The 18,847-nt window shown below is 41.5% G+C and overlaps 1 protein-coding gene across 45 annotated transcripts in view; it reads right to left on the reverse strand.

Moving 5' to 3' along the window:
• TENM4 (teneurin transmembrane protein 4) overlaps positions 1 to 18,847 on the reverse strand; it is a 1,535,912-nt gene that overhangs the window by 62,644 nt on the left and 1,454,421 nt on the right. For 42 of the 45 annotated variants that reach the window (XM_072936977.1, XM_072936960.1, XM_072936968.1 and 39 more), the window contains 5 exons: positions 14,791 to 15,052; positions 8,746 to 9,013; positions 6,593 to 6,736; positions 5,324 to 5,573; positions 2,898 to 2,918 (listed from right to left, as the gene is read on the reverse strand). In XM_072936977.1, coding sequence (XP_072793078.1) covers positions 2,898 to 2,918; positions 5,324 to 5,573; positions 6,593 to 6,736; positions 8,746 to 9,013; positions 14,791 to 15,052 — 945 coding nt within the window. The remainder of the gene's footprint in view (positions 1 to 2,897; positions 2,919 to 5,323; positions 5,574 to 6,592; positions 6,737 to 8,745; positions 9,014 to 14,790; positions 15,053 to 18,847) is intronic. The other 3 variants (XM_072937006.1, XM_072937015.1, XM_072937032.1) reach the window with 1 other exon arrangement.

Here is an 18,847-nt window from a genome sequence, read left to right on the forward strand (position 1 = left end):
GCACAACAGACTACATCTTTTTATTGGTTTCTGTAAAATGCCAGGGGATTAATTTCACCAAGCTTTAGATGGTTACAAAGTGGACGCTTACATCAGAGCTGGCTGCCTTAATTCCCTTTACAAGCAGTGGAGAAAAGTATCACCTTTTGGAGTAGGATTTGTCTTACTATTTTCAACATTTGTCTTACACGATTACTGTATCTTAATTTCTCAAATGCAAGGACATCTGTCACCTCCTAGAAGGGCAACTTCTATTACTGGTAGCTGCACAGCTCTGGCTCCCACTGTGGTCAACAAACAGGAGCAGGCACACCACCAAAATTAGTTACCCACAACCACTGACCTGGATAAACCCCTAGGGCTTCGTTTGATCTGATGTCTCTGTTTAAGGACACAAAACCACCCCTTTTTCTGTGCCAGCTATCCACTTCCCCTCTGAGCTTTGCTGGCCATGTACATTTGCTGGTGACTAAAGAACCACCAAAATCCTGCAGTCAGGAGGTTTTTGTTCAGCGGGGCTGTGTTTCCATGGCTCCATGCTAAGCACCTTGCAGCTCAGAACTAGAGGATTTAATTGTAGCTTGTGTGAGGTACTAATCTTTTTTCCCTGGATGACACTCGATTAATACCTAAGGAGGCCACACAGTGCACAGTGTGAGCAGGATTTGTGCTTGGTCTTTTAGTGTTTGCAGTTTCTGTGTGATGCCCAAAGCTCTTCTAGTGTGACATGCTGGACATTAAAATGTTGTAACAATGCCATAAGCCAAGCCAGAGATGGCAAGGGACATTTTGTCTGATCTTAGAGCTCTTTGCTGAGATACCTCTCTTTATCACTAATTGTAGACTTCTCTACAGTATAAATGGAAACAAGAAAGGAAGAATAAATTTAAGTGCCCAGTTTTTGTATATTTCCAAGACAGAAATGCCTCACTGCCCTCCACATTCCTGCATAGAAGGCATCAGGGTTTGGTGATACTTTTTCGCTTAGCTAGTGTCCCTCATTTAGGCTGTTGCAGAGTTAGACCTTGGCTGCGCACACAGAGTTGCAAAGCCAAGCCTCTTAGTGGGTCGCTCCAGAACCTTTGGAGATCAAGCTCACCACAGCCTACATACTGGGAAGGAATTCCTTTCTCCTGAACTGAGGCAGCTTTAGCATATGGATTTCAGCTTTTCCAAACCACTACGATTCAGCCCTTTGCACCACTGCTGGTCACTGGTGTCAAGCCTAGGACCTGGAGTTTAAAGCACTGGAGCTTTAGCTGAGACTACACCCACGCATTTCCTCGAGGGTCAGTAGCAAAGAGACTTCCTAGCAAGAAGTATTAAAGCAAATGTCACAGAACAAGCACTAAGAGATGGGTGACACCTTCAACAGTCACAGATGGGAGGATTTGCGCTGGAGCTCCTCACCTGCTTCCTCCCTCCCTTATCCCCTTTGGGCTACACTGAAGTAAGTGTGTCTTGGATTTCTTTCACTTAATTTCTTAGTTTTTAGAAACTGCTTAAAGGCTGAAGCCCTGCCAACTCTGCTTGCCAATCTGCAGTGTTTGTTGCCAGTCCATTGATCTTCCTTCAGATACTGCTTTCATACACAAAACCTCTTCTCATAACAGGTATCCAGCTGCTGCCCTTCACTGTCAAACAGCTGCACTTTAGTGGCTGTGTATTACTTGGGCATTAGTGATACAACCTGGCTGTTCAAAGCGAAATTAACTTTTCTATAGCCTTCAAATGATGTGAAAGAGTACCTGGGGGGCTGGAACTCAGCCTGATGAGGACAATTAGTGAAAAGGTCTTGAGTACCAACCTCCTAGCCCTGCTAATAGATGCTTTGGGCCAGTCCATTATATGTGAAGCTCAGCCCTTCATTATTGTTCTGGCAATAGGATAAAATAATCAGTTTCTACTCCTTTTCATTTCCAGGCATGCAGATGAAAGAACATTTCTAGTTTAGCATAGCCTTTATGAAGTCAAATAAAAGTAAATAAAAAGCATGTAGCAAGAAAAATCCCCAATCCCAAATGCAAAAGAAAACTAAACACACACACACACACACACACACACACACACACACACACACACACACACACACACAAATCCCAACTCCACACAGTCTAAGCTACTGATTTAGAAAAGCAACCAGGGAGAAGGTTGGGAAACTTGTCAGAGTCAGAGAAGTCCTTGCAAACACAGTCAGTGACAGGAAGCTGACATTTTCTGGAATGCAACTGATTGGATCAAACCCACTGAAACTCCAGTGAACCCAAGTGACAAATATTCTTAGTGACAAAGCTCCAATTTAAGAGTCTCTCTTTTATCTTGTTTTCTTGTCATTACTCTTTTATTGCAGTTCCTGGCTAAGGTTCTGAGTTGCACTACCTCCTATTTGAGTCTGACAGACTTTCACGTGTCAAAGCTCTCTATGAAAGCTCAGACTGAAAAATGTTACAAAAATGAACTTCCCCTGGGTGGGTGATGCTGGGGCACATAGAGATCTTCATTATGCCTGTTAAATTCCTCAAACTGAAATGAAAGCTTTTCACTGTATGAGAATTATTTTTCCATCCTAGTTGGTCCTAATCTGTATCCTGATGCTGTTCCCATTCTACTTTTTTGGTTAATTCCCATCCATTTTTCTTCCCCCCTCCTCCTCCTGTTACCCTGCTTCTCCTGCTGGTATTTCCCCTGTCTCCAGCTATAACAGCTCATGCAGAAGCTTGCATGGCTCACATTGTGATTAATGGCTCCCAGTTCTGATGACTGATTGCCTACGCCAGTTTTAATCACGCCAGCTTCATTTGCTATTGAATCATCTGGAAATGGCACTTGTGGCTCACTGTGTAACAACATGCAACAAGACAGGGAGCAGCATAAGAATTCTCCACTGGTTGGCTTACCTATGTCTGAAATCTTTATTTCTGACAGAAGACAGGAAAGCAGGGAATAGAAGAAAGAATGAGGTGTTAGCAGCTCAGTTCGATGCATTATTAGCAGATTGAAAACTTGACAGTAACTGTATCACACAATGCAATAATAAATAAAGACTTAGCTGGAATGACACTGATATATTTTATATTGGATATTACTTGGCAGTGAGCTCACTTATGTACTGCTGCATACCACAAAAGAAGTGTGATCTCACCTGCTTAGAGTTATTCACTCACACAAGAGATAGGACTACCAGACTTTATCTATCATTCAGTGCAGCACTGAGCTAAACAGATGTAGATGCAGGTATCTTTACAGTTTTTTTCACCCTCAGTCAAAGCAACACCTTGTGATTTACAAAGGTAACTTAAGAGTTGCACAGTTACGGGTGGCAGTTCATTGCTGTAACCTTGTGAACTCCAGCCCAGAGAACTGAAATTATGCTGAGCTGGACATTTTTCATAGGTCTAAGTTACACACCCAGCTGCAGCTCTCTGTGACCCACAATGCATTTGCTTCCCAAAACACTAACTCTCCAAAGCCACTCCTGCAAACAAACCTCGGAGCCAAACAGGGAGGGTGTTAATCTCAGAGGAGATGCTGATTTGAGAAGACACAAGCAAACTCCATTTAGTCCAAAAGCAATGGCTTTCCTTTTAGCCAGCCAACATCTGAACCCACTTACTTTATAGCACACCAGAGTGAAGAAATGTTTATTAGATCCAGTAACCTGAGTGTTTGCACAGATGAAGCAGCAATCGTTGCAGCAGATTTAACTCCGGAGTAAATTTAACTCTGGCTCTACACAACAGCCAGCAAAGGCTACTCTGTCAAGGCTTCCAATTTTCTCTTCCCCAGTGAGGAAATACTTTGCAAAACCTCTGTTTGGTCTGGTATTTCCACTGACAATAAAATGGGGATTGGGTTTTCAAAATTGTACTTCGGAGAAAGAGATTATTAATCCTACTCCATTGCAGTGGGATTTGGGCTCACCTAGGCTCTTCTGGAAGGACCAGGTCTGAAGGTATATCCCAGCTTCCCACCTTACAAACATGAGAGATATTATGTTCTCATGTATCATGGAACAGAATAGCAAAAATTAGGTTCTTGATTTCTTACTTGAAAGGTGTCCTAGCCCTCTGAGGTGCCCATACCAAGGCAGCTATTCTGTAAGTGCCAGCCTTCTGGTGGTGGCTGTCTGGATTTCTTTTTTTTTCATATACCATGAGCTACAAAGATGTTCTGAATGCTAAATAAGACTTCTGGCGAGGTCTAACAACTATGGCATGTTTGTGCACGAGGGACGAAGGGGATCTTGCATAAATTTGGCTGCAGTCCTTGCAGAAATGCAGTATTATGTTTGTCCTCAGCAGCAGGGGATATTAAATCTGAGGAGGGAGGGCCTTACTTTTGGGAAGATTCTCACTTTCAGGCCAGATTTTGAGAGGTGAATGGCAATGTTGACCCTTCCTACCAGGTGTCCTCATACTGACTTCTCAGGACCTGAGTTCAGGCCTGTCTAGCACAGAAGACTCACTCAGGAACACTGCCTTAACTCTATCTGACTTTCCTGGAGTGAGCTTTTTCTGGCCATGCAAAGCCCAGAACCAGGCCCCATTGCTTTGAAGTGAATTCTTGTATTTGTTGTGGAAATTTTAGATAGGAAAAATATCCCCAGTGAGATCAATCTGAAATTTGGTTCACACACAATATATTCCATTTTCTCAGAACTTGTGACAAATCATACTTTTCCCTCTGCTTCATTGTTTTTAATTGATGTTCCTGACCCTTTCTCATTATTTCTCCTGGTATATTTTTTTTCTTTGCTTTCTGACATTAAAAGGAAACTCTCCACTTACTTCCAGATGCTCCCCATCTGCATGTTCAGTTGGGAACTGAAGGGGGCTGCTACAGCTGTCCCCTCAAAAAACAACAAGAAAACCCCAGCCTGTGAATGCCTAAAGTGATCATCTTGTCTAAATTATGAGTGGTTATCAGTCCTGATTCATCTCTACATATCATCATCAGTGCTGTGTCCTTCCAAGTTTAGGTTATCTCAGAGGCTGCTTGTTAATTTTCAGCATTCCCACTGGTTTCTGACTACAGGAAAAGGCAGACATCAGCACAGCCTGATTTAGCAGCACAGAAATATGTCAATATTTTTGGCATGTGATTCAGTTCTGGAAGAACTTGCTAGGCCCGTGTTTCTCTGGTGTAAATCAAAGTCAGCAGAGTTGCAGAAGAGGCAGATCCAGACAGCTTTTTCTCTGTTTTGCTGTGTGGTTTTTTTTTGTGTTTTTTTTTTTAAGAGTACTTCTCATTTTTCTTTTGGGTACATATGATTTCTGCAGAACTTAAGAGCATTACTCTAACAGCCACATTCAGCACAGAGTACCTCAGCTCCAGTATATTGGTGACATTGCCAGAGGGAAAGATCCTTCGGATGTAGTTGAAATCTCCAACATAAAGACTTCCATCAGACCCACATGTTAGGGCAACAGGAGCCAGGAGCTTGTTCCCATCTGCCAGACCATTGCAGCTTGGACAAGAAATGCTCCGTCTGCGGCCGTTGCCCATAATGCTTCCAATTACAGGTGGCTGCTGGGAAATGAACTGGTTTTCCCCATTTCCTTTATGCAAGATGCCTAGAGAGAGAGAAAACAGTATTATGAAAATTAAAGAAACAGGGAGACTGGGGCCAAAGGGAGCACAAACTGGCAATGCTGCATGCCGGCTGGGAAATCTGTTAAGTAGCAAGAAGGTTTATCATCTTTCATAGTATTGTTTTGTGGTAGTTTCAAATGAGGAACGTCTTTTCTGAATTAAATATTTATTTTAGACCCATTACATTTCCTGCAGTAGCAAAATATGTAGGGAGAACAAGACTGTCTTTACCTTTGAATGACATGCACTTTTCAGCATCTTACGAATTTTTACCTGCCCTGTCTGTTCCTCCTTGCCCTGTAATTTGCAGTCTACCAGCTAAAAAAACCAAGGAAATTACACAGCTCATGGAAAAGTAAGGGCCAGGAAGATCATTGGAACATTCTCTAGACAAGTGTTTAATCTGCAGAGTTTTAGAGGCACTCTGCCTATTTTCCCACTAAGTGTAGCACTCTCAGCAGTGATGTGGGTTGAATGAGATGTTTGCTCCCATACCACTATTATCCAAAGGGACACAGTGCTTCCACCCTTGAACATGTTCAGATTAGCTTTTAAGCTTCCTTTCTGCAGTCCTCAGCAGTCTTCAAGGACTTTGGAAGCTTCCATTCTCCTTTAGGACCCATGAAGCCTCTTGTTTTGCAAGTAGACTTTGAATATTGGAGTTTGCCTCTGGGTGGATTTATGCTTAGTGAGAGCATCAATATAAATAGGCTCCCCTTTGTTATTTTAGGAATATTTTCCTTGTTAACACCCTTCTTTTACGACACTACAAAGTTGGGCTGACATTCAACTACTTCATGATGGCCAGCTTCTCTTACATTTTGCACACCAAATTTCTTCTAAATGTAGGTTACTGGAAATAATTTGTTAGTAAAACAAATGAGAGAGCACATGTGTTGGTCAGGTTTCTTTCCTTTATTTTTCTTGAATTCCTAGTGATAAGAAGAAACTGGGTCTTGCAATGCTGCATTACTCCTGTTATGAGTCACAGACAACCTACCACTTTGTATGTTGAGGGCATGGTGTTTGTCCAGTGACCATCCTCCAAGTTTGGAAGCATCAATTTCATAACCCTGAAGCACAGCTGTCCTCTTCTCCCACAGGATTAAGTCTGGACAGGATTCATACTCATAACCTACTGAAACTGTGAACAAGAGAGAAACAAAAGGCTCCTTAGATTAGTAACCCAGAAATGCAGTGCCAGTACACACAGAGTTGCAATTGAGCAGGGGTAAGAGCATTTCTACAGAAAACTGCTAATTCAATTGAAAATGTCATCATCATAATGCACAGTCAAAATATTTTTTCCTCTTAAAAGTCTGTTCCACATCTAAAAAGGTCAATGCTGTTGTCTGTGTTGGGCAAATGTGCTAAAAAGTCAAAAGACACTGCTTTAAGGACGTATTTTTAAACAATAAATACTAGGATTGGGACTTGATCTCTGGGAGTCCTTTCCAACTCAGGGTATGCTATGATTTGAGAGTGTAAACCACTGCTGGACTCTCTAATGGGAGAAATTTACTCCTATGTAATTTCTTTGATCAAAGAGTGCATGCCAGGAACTTAATTTTGATTATGGTCTTTCTTGGAAGATAAAAACTTGTGCAATTCATGCATGGGGCAGTGAGTCCCTCAGAGGCAGCAGTCTCAGCCAGGTTAACTTATGGTAATTGTCAATGTCAAAAGTTTGCTTGCCATGAAGTCTAATCAGAGTCTTTCAGGAGTAACTCCACTGAACACGCTGGAGTTGCTTAAAATTATGTCAACAGAAGGAAAAGAATGTTTTTGACGGAATAATGACTCCTTTACGATTTTCTCAGAAGAAGCAGGACCATTTTCATTGGTCTGCTTTTCTTCTTCTAATCTTTACAGCTGAAGCAGAGCAGAACTGCAAGTTCCACACAAATGAAAAGCAATTACATAGATTTTTTTTTCCTACTAGATATAAAAAAAACTGTCTGATTGTACAAGTTTACCAGCCTCTTTGAAAAGTGCTGAGCACTGAGAGAACTCAGGATTTACCATCAAACATAGCCTTTTGCAGATTGTATCAGAAAAAGATGTAAGTTAGAATATGAAAGGTCAATATTTTCCACTGTTCTGGAGGTGGGAATCATTGAAGGCATGAATGCTGATGTCCTCAGACCTGCAGCTCTGGAGCTGCAGAGCTGTTTCATGGAGCACTCCAGGTCCCACTGATGATCTAGCATCTTAAAGAGCATGCACACAGAGTCCTTCAGGATATGCTACATTTCTCAATGTGGACTCCCAGCTGGGTAAGGCTCGGTAGGGTGTAAAATCCAGCCTGCTCAAGGAAGCTTAACCTGAGTGAGAGTAAGAAGGCACCTATTCTTACTCCTGGAAAACCAGGCAACCTGCAACTCCTATAAAAAGACTTTTCTTCAGTTGAGCTATGAGGCATAATGAGCCATCCTTCTATCAACAGGAGCTGTATTTTCTAATTTGGGATCTCTCCCATTTTGCTGATATCATTTCCTGGCAGCCTAAAGGGACTAGACTAGACTCAGTTGAAGAACTTTAACTGAATGTCCGCTGGGTGTTGACAGATGGGAAGCAATTGCTGCAGAACTGCATCACCTCTTCTCACTAAACACCCAGTATGGAATGTCATTCTTGAATGGGTAACAAAGAGGAAACTAAGATTAGACCAACCCTGAAGGTCAGGCACAAGGAGCAGTGGCAATCAGGGCTCTGTCCCAGGGATTCCTTTCAAAGCAGTGTTGACAGTTTTTGGCTACAGTTTAGAGGCAGCCAAAAAATTCTAGTTCCAGTTAATTCCTTCTGTATGAATATGATGGGAGCAGCTTAGGATATATGTGCTGGGCCATGAGCCAGAGAACAGATAAGTATTTGTACTCTGTCCTTGAAAGTGTTCAAGGCCAGACTGGACAGGGCTCTGGGCAACCCAATCTAATGGGTGTCATCCCTGCCCATGACTGGGGCATTGGAACTAAATAGTCTTTAAGATCCCTTTCAAACCAAAACATTCTGGGATTCATCTGCTGGGGAATGTGTGCTGCAGCAAATCTGCCGGGACCATTCATGTGCCTGCAGTCAGATCATACTGATCTAGGACAGGGTCTATCACTGCCACTGCTTCTAAAAGGAGGCACAAACCCTGGGGTCACTTACCAAAGGCTTCTGAGAGCCCATACACCTTCTGGCTGTAGACATCTGTCTTGTCCCAGATGAAATAGTAGGACAGGTCTGGAGCTGCTGCAAACCACTTTCTGAAGAGGCGTCCCTCGACGGCCACCATGAGGTGGACTTTCATGAGGTTGAAGGGGATGGTGGGGTGGGTCATGCTGATCCGCAGCACTGATTTGTAGCCAGCTGTGCGACTGCTCAGGTAACTCACTTTTATTTTACTGCCAGAAACGTTAATCTCTTCTTGTAGAGCCTGTGGAAAAGCAATCCACGAGGTGTTAAATCAGCAGTGAGCAGACAGCAAAAGGCGGTGAAGCTGTAATTTATCAAACACACCTGTATAAAAGCTCTGGCAGGCATGTCTAAAAAGGCACCTAGTAGGCATCAAGTATGAAATCATATACATAACTTTTTCTGGAAGCTAAGGAATGCCTCCCACCTTCTCCATCTCTGTTACATGGGAGAACAGGGCAACAAAGTGTCACATTAAGTCAGTGTTTACAAAGAGACTCACTCTTAAAAGGAGTACCAGGACCCACAGAGAAAAGAGCCTGGGATCTCAGATAATTACAGCCCATCAGTTTAACTTCCATTTTCTGTCTTTTATCATCATAGGTTTTAGAGGCCTCTAATTTTTGTCTCCTGGCTTCCTTTTCCCAGTAAAATATCACACCCTACTTGGCCTTAACGATGTTTCCTGGTCCTGACCATAACATGCAATTCTCTCCAAGACATTAGTGAATCCTGATTCCATCCTCCCTCCTCTGACTTACCCATCTCTCCTACTTTGAAACTGCTCCTCTCCTACCTCCTCTCTGTGCCTCTCTACCTGATCTACCATCTACCTCTAGCCTTTTTTTAATCTGTGTTCTTGTCCTTATTTTCTGACCTCACATTTGTTCCTACTTATTCTGGTACTTGCTTAAAATTCTTTGCCTTCTCACTTAGGTGATAAAACTGTTGTCCTGACCTACCACCTACAACTACTTCCTGTTCCCTTGCACTCTTCCTTCTCTTTCATTTCCAAACTTCTCCGTATTCTAAGTGAGTTGCTTTATTCCCCCCCACAGCCATAAGTGTGGGCATTTCTGACTGACTGGGACAGTTATCTAATAGTTGCCCATTACAGTATAAAACTTCAGAAAAGACTGAAGAAACATTAGGGAAAACCTTTTCTGCTTTGAGAACAGAGAAGTCTCAATAAAAATAGGATTTTCAGGTAATTTACCTCTAAAGTATCACCAGAGCTTAATTTTTTTTTTTTTTTTAATAGAGAAATGCTTGGAAAGTTTATGGAAAGTAATACAAGTATATCCCTGTCACTGTGCTGATCTTTCCATGCAAGATGCTGATAAAAAAAATCTTAGGAGAAAAACATTGTCACTTTCAAGAAAGTTGGTAAGCACCCAACTTGGATATTTTTGGCACAAGTCAGCAACCTCTGGAAAATATTGAAAAATGAAGGTAGAAGCTTATCAGTGAGCTGGAAAGCCTGGTCTGCTAATGGGATGTGTTAAAAGGTCACAGCTGGCACAGTTCTCTCCTGTGTCATTTCTGAAGTTCTTCAGTGTGCTGGACCCTAAATGAACTTGGAAAATGCATCCCTAGCAATAATCATCTTCTGAATATTAAGGGTGAGGAAGCTTGAAGGCAGGTGGATCAAGAGATCCACCCATCAGGAAGGGATAACATCTATCACAGTGTGATTCTTGGGGTGTCCTTTGTAGGTCCAGAAACTGGACTCAATGATCCTTGTGGGTCCCTTCCCACTCAGGAGATTCCAGATTCCATGATCCTTGTGCCTGACAAGTTATGTGACTCCTATACCCAACTCCTTCTATGTGGGGGCAGCACACCCTGGCATAGTGAGTTGCTCAACTCTTACAGGTTTCCTGGTTAGTGTTATCAAAAATGACAAATCTCATGACCTACCCCCTGAAAACACCTCTTCTGAGATGTTATCCAAGGCCCAACACTTTTTAAAGTGTTGGCTAAAAGGCTTGGAGTGTTGCAACACTTGAAAACAGATACATCCAGCAGTTAAAGCCCCAATCCACTGTGCTCATATTTACCTTCTCTAATGCAATCTTTTTAATTTACATATCTCAGTGCTTAGGAGGCTGAAATACGACAGAATTGGGAAAACCCAGGATTTAAAAAATATATTTTATGAGATCATCAACAAGCTGGATGGGGACCAGGCTCAACCAGAGACAAGCTGAGCCAAACTGTAGTAAAGGTGGTTCCTTGTATCAAATCTGTCTTCATATGTAACCCCATTAGGATAAAAACAGGCAAAAATAATTGTCATGGAGATACCATTTAGAAAGTCTGCTTCAGCTTCTTGTCATAAGTAATTATTTCTCTCTGTCATGATCTATCTCTGCTGTCAACCATTCCAAAGAAAAGGTCAGCCCCACGCTGCCAAGGCACTGAACAGCACAAGGGGCTGTGTTTAAAGGTGTCTGCTTGCAGAGAGGGTTCAAATAGTAATTCAAAACATATTTGTAGTTTGTAAGTGGTGACAAACTAGCAACAAAACACAGCACTGCTGGGCGGGGGGGGGAGTGTATAATTCATAGGATATCAGTGGGAGAAAAGGCGGAAAACCAGCTATAAAATAATCTGAATGTGCTATAAGTAAGAAGAGCTAAACTGTGCCCTTATTTCTATTTGATAATTGCTGTTTGGCACAGACAAACTCATATGCTGTTACTGCAGGCCTTGTGAAACACTCTTAGGGTTTATCCCAGACTAACCAATATAATCTGCTCTTTTAAAGAGGTCCAGCCACGAGTCTGGGCAGGCAGAAGAGCTGATTCTTCAGGCTTACTGGGGATTTACACAGGATCGCAATTTTCACTGTCATGTTCTCTTGGCTCTGTGGTGAGAATCTGCTCTTGTCTTAGTAGCAATTTTTCTACTCATTGCATGAGACAAGGTAGGAAATCTTGTTTCTGTGTGCTGGGTTACACATGTCTCTTACAGCTACTCTTCGCCCTGCCAGCAAACAGGCAAGGAACAGTCAATGTATTTTTTTTTTCTCTTTTTTTTCTTTTGTAAGATGCTCAGAGAGAATTTTAGAAAGGAAAAACATTCTGAGTCCGATTCAGGGGCCTCAACATAGACATCTAGTACTTTTGAGACACTCTGTGGTATCCAAAACTTCTGCAAGGGCATGACAACTCTAACATGGACCTTTCTGACATCTCCACCTTTCTGAAAGTACAGCTGGAGGCCTGAAAGGGCACTTCAGGGCATCCTGAATGTCTCCAGATCTGTCTATAGGCACCTGAATCAAATATTAAAAATGTACTACTAGGTTTTTTGAATGCAGTCAGGTAGAGAGCGCTGCATTTATTTGTTGGAGCTCATGGGGTTCTTATCTACCCACTTGTCAAAACCTCTTTCCTAGCCCTGCTATCTGCTTCTCACCTTCTCCCAGCTATGTGCTTACACCTTTTATATTTAACATTTCCCTACTGAGAACTGGGTATTATAAAATGCAGCTGCAGGAATGGACAGCTAGGTTATTTTTTATTGTGCATACATCCAGTATAGAAATGAAAAGTAGTCCATTTCTGAACTGCAGTACAGTCAGGACTCTGCCACAAATCAGATTTTCTTGTAAACTCCTGCACCACAAACTCTGCTAACCTTCAGCTGTCAATATTTGAGGTGGAATATTGATTTACAGGTTTTTGCTCAGACATATGGCACACAGGAAAAGCACTGTATTCATCATGTATGGGATTCATCTTATGTCAATTTAGGAACCTAAGTTAGGTGTCTGCTCTGAACTGCTCTTTTAGGTCTTGCCTACAGATAGTAGCAGATACAGACTCTTTAGAAGTTTGGTGTTGCCTTGTAAACTTAAGAGTGGGATTCAATTCCAGTTTAAGGCATCTAAATCCGGATGTCAACTTATAAATATGCTCACATGAGGTAGCATGAACTATCTCACGCGAGCATATTTATGAGATGTCTACATCACATAAACAATGTGATGTAAACACACACATTAAGTCAGTGGAATCAAACTGATACCATCAATTTCAGCCAGTGGAATCTAACTGACACTGTCAGTGAGAACCAGAAAGCTTCAGGGTGGTCAGCTTAAGTGATGTGCAGGCCCCTCTAATGTATTGGTTAGATTTCTGTCCACTTAAACAAGAGTTCAGATATTTGGTACATATCCAGACAACTGCATGTGAACTCCTTATAATCTCAAAATTAATCTTTTAAAGATTAATTTAATTTAAAGATTAATCTTTTAAATATTAATTAATCTTTTAAAGAGTCCATAACTACAAGTGTCTGTTGGGACTTGGGATGTCCAAGTGATCTGCCATTTAAAAGGATCCAAAAGATATAACGCAGGACACTGATAGGGGGATCATTCTGGATTGGCAGTTGGAAGTCAAGCAGGATATCATCAGCACATTTCAAATGGCACTAAATATCTTTGATGAGGGTAGAAAAACATTGACACAGGTTGCTCAGATAGATGGCAGATGCCCCAACCCTGAAAACATTCAAAATCAGGTTGGATGGGGCTCTGAGCAGCCTGGTCTACTGGAAGGTGTTTGTGGTACCAAATGACCGAAGTCATGATCATATTTGCACTGTATCAGATATTTGCTTTTTTCCCAGGCAGCACTGAGCATTACCTTTCATTATCGTGTTTGTTTATTTAATAAAAAGATGTGGAAACCAAGATTCTGAACCAAAAATTTATAACATGATGGACTTTACAAGATACAGGACTTAATTAGTAATTATGCTGGGATAAACATGGGGACTGTAATTGGAAATTAGTGTGAGAAAGGATCATAAGACTTGGTCCAGAGAGAAAGGTAAAGACACCACTAGCTTTATTTACTACTGGGTTTAGCACCTGGTTTATTAAAATTAGAAAGTTTAAAGTTACTTCTTTCCTCATTAACAGTACTGTAACCCCAGTGGAGTCATGCTGGAAGCACACAATTTGTCTCTACACTTGTTATTATTTCCACCTTGGCAGATTATTGTCACTTAAAGCAATACTCAGGACATGCTGAACACTGGCATATGAAATCCAGAGAACAGCACGTCCAAGGCAGCAAAGGCTGAATGCTGCTACATCCATATATTTGAACAGAATTAAGTGTTTTTAGCAAAAATTTATAATTTGGTTCCTTGGACTATTCCGTTTAAAACACAACCTTCCATTTGACAAAATACTTTGAAGTCACAGCAAATTGTTAAGGTTATCTGACTCACACTTACCCATAAAAAAGGAAAATGGGGATGAGAAATTAAACATAACCCTCTCACTCTGCTCATCCATTCCAAATGTCATGAAATGCAACAAAACTGAGGTGCTCTGCAGGCTGGCCCCTTCTCACCCATCTGCTGGCTGACTGCATGTCTCAGCAGCTGAGTAGAGCTGAGGGGGGTATGACTTCCAACAATGAGAGAGTTCACTCCAACATTCCACCACCAAGGTTTACAGTGCCCAGTGGGTGGAATTTGCTCCTGAACAAGACAGGCATTAGAGCATGAGCCAGAAGGGCATCAGCCTGGTGCTGGGCATGCTGAATGCCAAAGGGCTGACCAAGGGCTTGTTTTTGGTCACACAAGAGTCCCAGCTCGTGAACTGTCAGCCACAAGTGCTTTGCCTCTGTCTCTCAGGGATAGGGGAAAAGAAATCTGGTAAAGCTAGTGCCTGGGAGTGAGTGCTCCTGACAAATGTCTGAAAAATGGGGTAACAAACAGGGAATGTTTATTGTTAGGAAAGCAGGAGAATAGTTGCATTTGTGTTGCTTTGGTCAAAAGAAGCACAGAAAGAAGATGGAGATGAGGAGGCACTGGCAGAGGTTGCCCAGAGAAAATTGTGGATGCCCCAGTCCCAATTCAATGCCAGGTTGGATGGGGCATTGATCAACCTGGTCTAATGGAAGGTGTGCCTGCCTATGGCAGGGGGGCTGGAACTACACGACCATTCTATGATTTTATGAATTATTGTCCCTCAGCTCAGACAGCTCATACCTGGATTTCAGGAACAATAGGACCTTTCTCTGAGCAGGAAGTTGCAAAAGCAGTGAGCGGAGAAGGAGAGACCACAGGGTTGGGCCGGGCGAAGTTACTGAGGTCACAGCTTGGGATCTCATTCTCTTCGTGTCTCATGACTATGGTTTCCATCACAAAGAAGCGATCCCACGGCAACCACAGTGTGTGCTCTTGGGTGATGAAGGGAGCCCGCTCAAAGTGCAGGATAATGGAGATTCCACCAATGGTAACAAGATCAAAGCTGTTTTAAGAGACGGAATACAAAATTAGTGCAAGCACTACCCCATCTGTTTGTTTCAACTCCCTAGGAAGGATTCCAGGAAAATAACTGCAAGAAATGTCATCAGTCTAATTTTATGAACCTAAAATCTGAAGCCCAAATAGGGTTTACCTCATAACAGCAAGCGTCAGAGGCAGGAGTCCAAGCTCAGCTTCTTTGTCTTCATGTATATTGAAATCATACCCATCCCTTCTTTGGAACATGTTTACCTTTGTTGATGCTTTTCTAGCACCAACTTATTTTGGCCATACTTACTCATTTTCTTTTTTCTTTTTTTTTTTTTTTTTTTTTTTTTAAGGAGTGATTATCCAAACAAATGCACCAATTGGATCAATTCATACGATGAAATAAACTATTAGGAAAGAGGTTTCTCTGACACATTCCCATATGAATTATCTTGGCATCTCTACTAACCTGACTAATGCCTCATGCAAACCAGGGAACATGGGGAGCCCAGTCATGGACTGAGCCTAGTCTACTAGAAATACATAAGTGCAGAGTGTCTGTGTGTGACAGCACTCCACACATCATCTTTTTTGACTCTTAAACATTTAGAGCAGGGCAGATGAATCACTGCCTGTGGTCTCTGACTTCACCCTTAGCTACCTCCAGCCAAGTGGCTTATCTGCCTGTGTAGTGTTGGATAACAGACAGCCTTCCAGAGCTGTGTGAAAAAATGTTACCTTGATAAGGAAAACGTTCGTCCTCTGGATGTACAGATGTTTGGATAAGGTTTCTAGTGGTTTTCTTAGTTTTGTATTTAAACTTCACATCTTGTCACAGATGGAGATTTTATCAAGTACCACAGGGATATATCTACTATGCACAGACCCCAAAAAAGCGGTGTTAAGTAAGAAAGGGAAGGATTTCAACAGAAATGGATGACCTCTTGTTTTTGCTCCTTTGTGTTTTTCTCACTGTCTCTTTGGTTGCAATGCCAAACACCTGCTTTAGGCAAAGGAAGTTTTCTCATCCCTGCTTCTCACTTTCATGCTTGGTACTGCTGTATGACACTCTCACTGAGAGTTTATGCATGTGATCATGCTCACTGGTTTCAGCAGAGCTGCTCATGTGCTTAAAGAGCTATGAGCTTAAGTGCTTCTCTGCATGAGAACTGGGATCTGAAACACTCTTGATTGCCCAAAGCCAGACTTGATGCACCTTGTAAAAAATTGTAAGAAAGAAGGTGAAAAAAGTATCTAAAAATTATTTTTAAAAATTAATTATCAGGCTTTCAGGTTGGGTGCAAAAATCCCTGAGGAGCAACAATGGGATGAACTATTTAAAAAGCAAAGTCTTTGTCAAGCAATTATTTGGGGGAACCTTTTTTGTTTCATGGTTTATGGACTGAGGTGTCATTTAGGAAATAGAATTATGAAAAGGATATTCATTAAAGAATGTTGAAATGAGTCCATGATAGGAAGTGGAAAGCACTTCAAAAAGCCAAAGCCATGTTTATTCTACCACTCGAGTTGAGGCATCATATTCCCAGACCTATGGAGCTTGGCTTGCAGCAGCCTCAGGAGTAACTTGCTGGTCCCTGCCAGCAAAGCTGCACAACGTTTGTACCCTGGTGTGAATGTTTTTAACAGTCAATTAGCATTTGGCAAGTCCTTCAGGTGGGAGGGAGATGCTTGCTCTGCATGGATCTGGGCACTGAACGGGCCAACAGGAGGGAAGAAATAAACATTACAAATGATTCTCAACAAGTTTTTAGGCAAGTTGGAAGAGGTCTTATTTGCAAACACCTCTGTTTCATCCCTTCGGCTTCACTGAGCCTAGATCAGGGATGGAATCTGCTGGGGGGAAATGTCTTGGCTTCTCCTGCATCCCCAAAACTCATGGGATGCAGGATGCAGAAGGGAAAGCACCACCTCCATGTCAGGCTCCAGCAGCTGTGAAAACAGAACCATGCAGTATTTTTTAGCAAGTGGTGTCGCTCACAAGCTGGTTTTCCCAGAGTCCCAGGGTGCAGCTTTCAAGTTACCTTGATGAACTGAACAAAAGGTAAAGCCAAAACCAAACAGAAAAAACCAAACTGAAAACAGCTCCCAGCTTCCCTCACTGAAATTAAATTTAACAAAAGGAAAACTGTCCTGGGATTGAAGGAATAAGATAATTTTATTTCTGTTTTTGCTGCTCATCTCTGATGTATTTTTTACCACTCCATAAAAATCATACTGTTGTACAGTCATTTTGTTGTTTTTCTTTAAAGACTCTGGAGAGACAAGCTGAAGGATGAAATTATCTATTTACCCAAAGCAGGCTGAAAAAATAAAAACCCCACAGGAAAATATAACCCTTTCTCATCTCTCTTCTCTGAATTTTCATTGTTTTTGGTATTTCTGAGAAAGCTATGCCAAAGCTGCTGAATGCAATATGGAAAAATCTGGAGACCTTCTTGCAGTTTTATTAATAGTGTTCCTACAACCCAGGGCTACTGAGGACTTTCACCCTCTCTAAACTACCACTTTAATCAAATTTAAAACTTTTTAAAAAATGTGGTTCATAATCCAGTACTAATACTTTGAACTGTTAAGTTTGCTTTACAGAGAAATGCATACAACAGAGTAGTTTGAGAGTTGTCACTTTATATTCATGCCCTGTTATATAAACAAACTCTCTGGTGCAGTAATTAGGCTAAAAACACGTGCAAGCCTTGAAGTTATAGGAGTTTTGCTCAGTCTAAATACTGTGACTTAAACAGGACCATGGTTTCACTATTTCAGGCTGTATCTGAGCAATGTTATAGGAGAGACCTGGAATAAAGTGAGTCCCCTTACAAAGGTGAAAAATTTACCTCACTGTAATTCTAAAATTGAAATTTTACCTACTCATTTGGAGACTTTATCATGCCAAAAAGAAAACCCAAAACCCCCAAACCTGGAGCAACAAAATCAGCTTAGGAACCAATCTAGCTAAACTGATGCAATTGTATCTTTAAATTCCCTTACTTTAAAACCCCAGTTATTTTCCTGCTATCAGTAAACTGATTTACTAAATCAATTTAAGGCAACTCAGTTCACATTTTCTAGGAAAGATATTCCTATGGTGAATATGCCAAATAATAAACCTGCTGAGTTTTATGCAGTTATCTCATGACCCCTGGAACAAAGTAACTGCTTGCATGTGTGCTCCCATTTATTCTCCAAATCAGACTGACACTGAAGATGGGAGAAATGACCCTGTATGACTGTGCACTGCTCTGGACTGCATGCAGCCTGCTACTGCAGTTCAGAAGAACCTGCTTCTTGTCTAAGAGCACCAATTCCTTTAAACAAAGTCAACTCAATCACATGAAAACTTTGCTGTACAAAAGCTGATGAGACATGCTCTATTAAAAAAAAATACATAAAACCCATAAAAAAGATAATAGAAACTGGAATAGCATTAATTCTTTACATGATTTTGAAAGAGCTTTACCGAGAGTATTAAATAAATACTTTAAATATCAGTCAGGAACACAAGTAAATATTAACTTCCTTGCACTGGCTGGTTCACTGGCCTGAGAAAGTAAAGAGATGCATCTAATGGTATTCACTAAATCAGCAATGAGGCTGGGATTAGAAATTAGGGATGACAACATTTCCCACCCTGACAAATTTTAGCCTGAATGGTCTTAAATAATTCAAAGTAATTTACAGACTACTGAGGAAGTGACTGGACTCAAGGACAAATTTCATGGGACTTTGAGTGAGTGGGAGTTGTCCCTGCTCATGGCAGAGGAGTTGGAACCAGATGATCTTTAAAATCCAA

This window comes from Taeniopygia guttata, chromosome 1 (genome assembly GCF_048771995.1).
Source record: "Taeniopygia guttata chromosome 1, bTaeGut7.mat, whole genome shotgun sequence".
NCBI classification, from domain to species: domain Eukaryota; kingdom Metazoa; phylum Chordata; class Aves; order Passeriformes; family Estrildidae; genus Taeniopygia; species Taeniopygia guttata.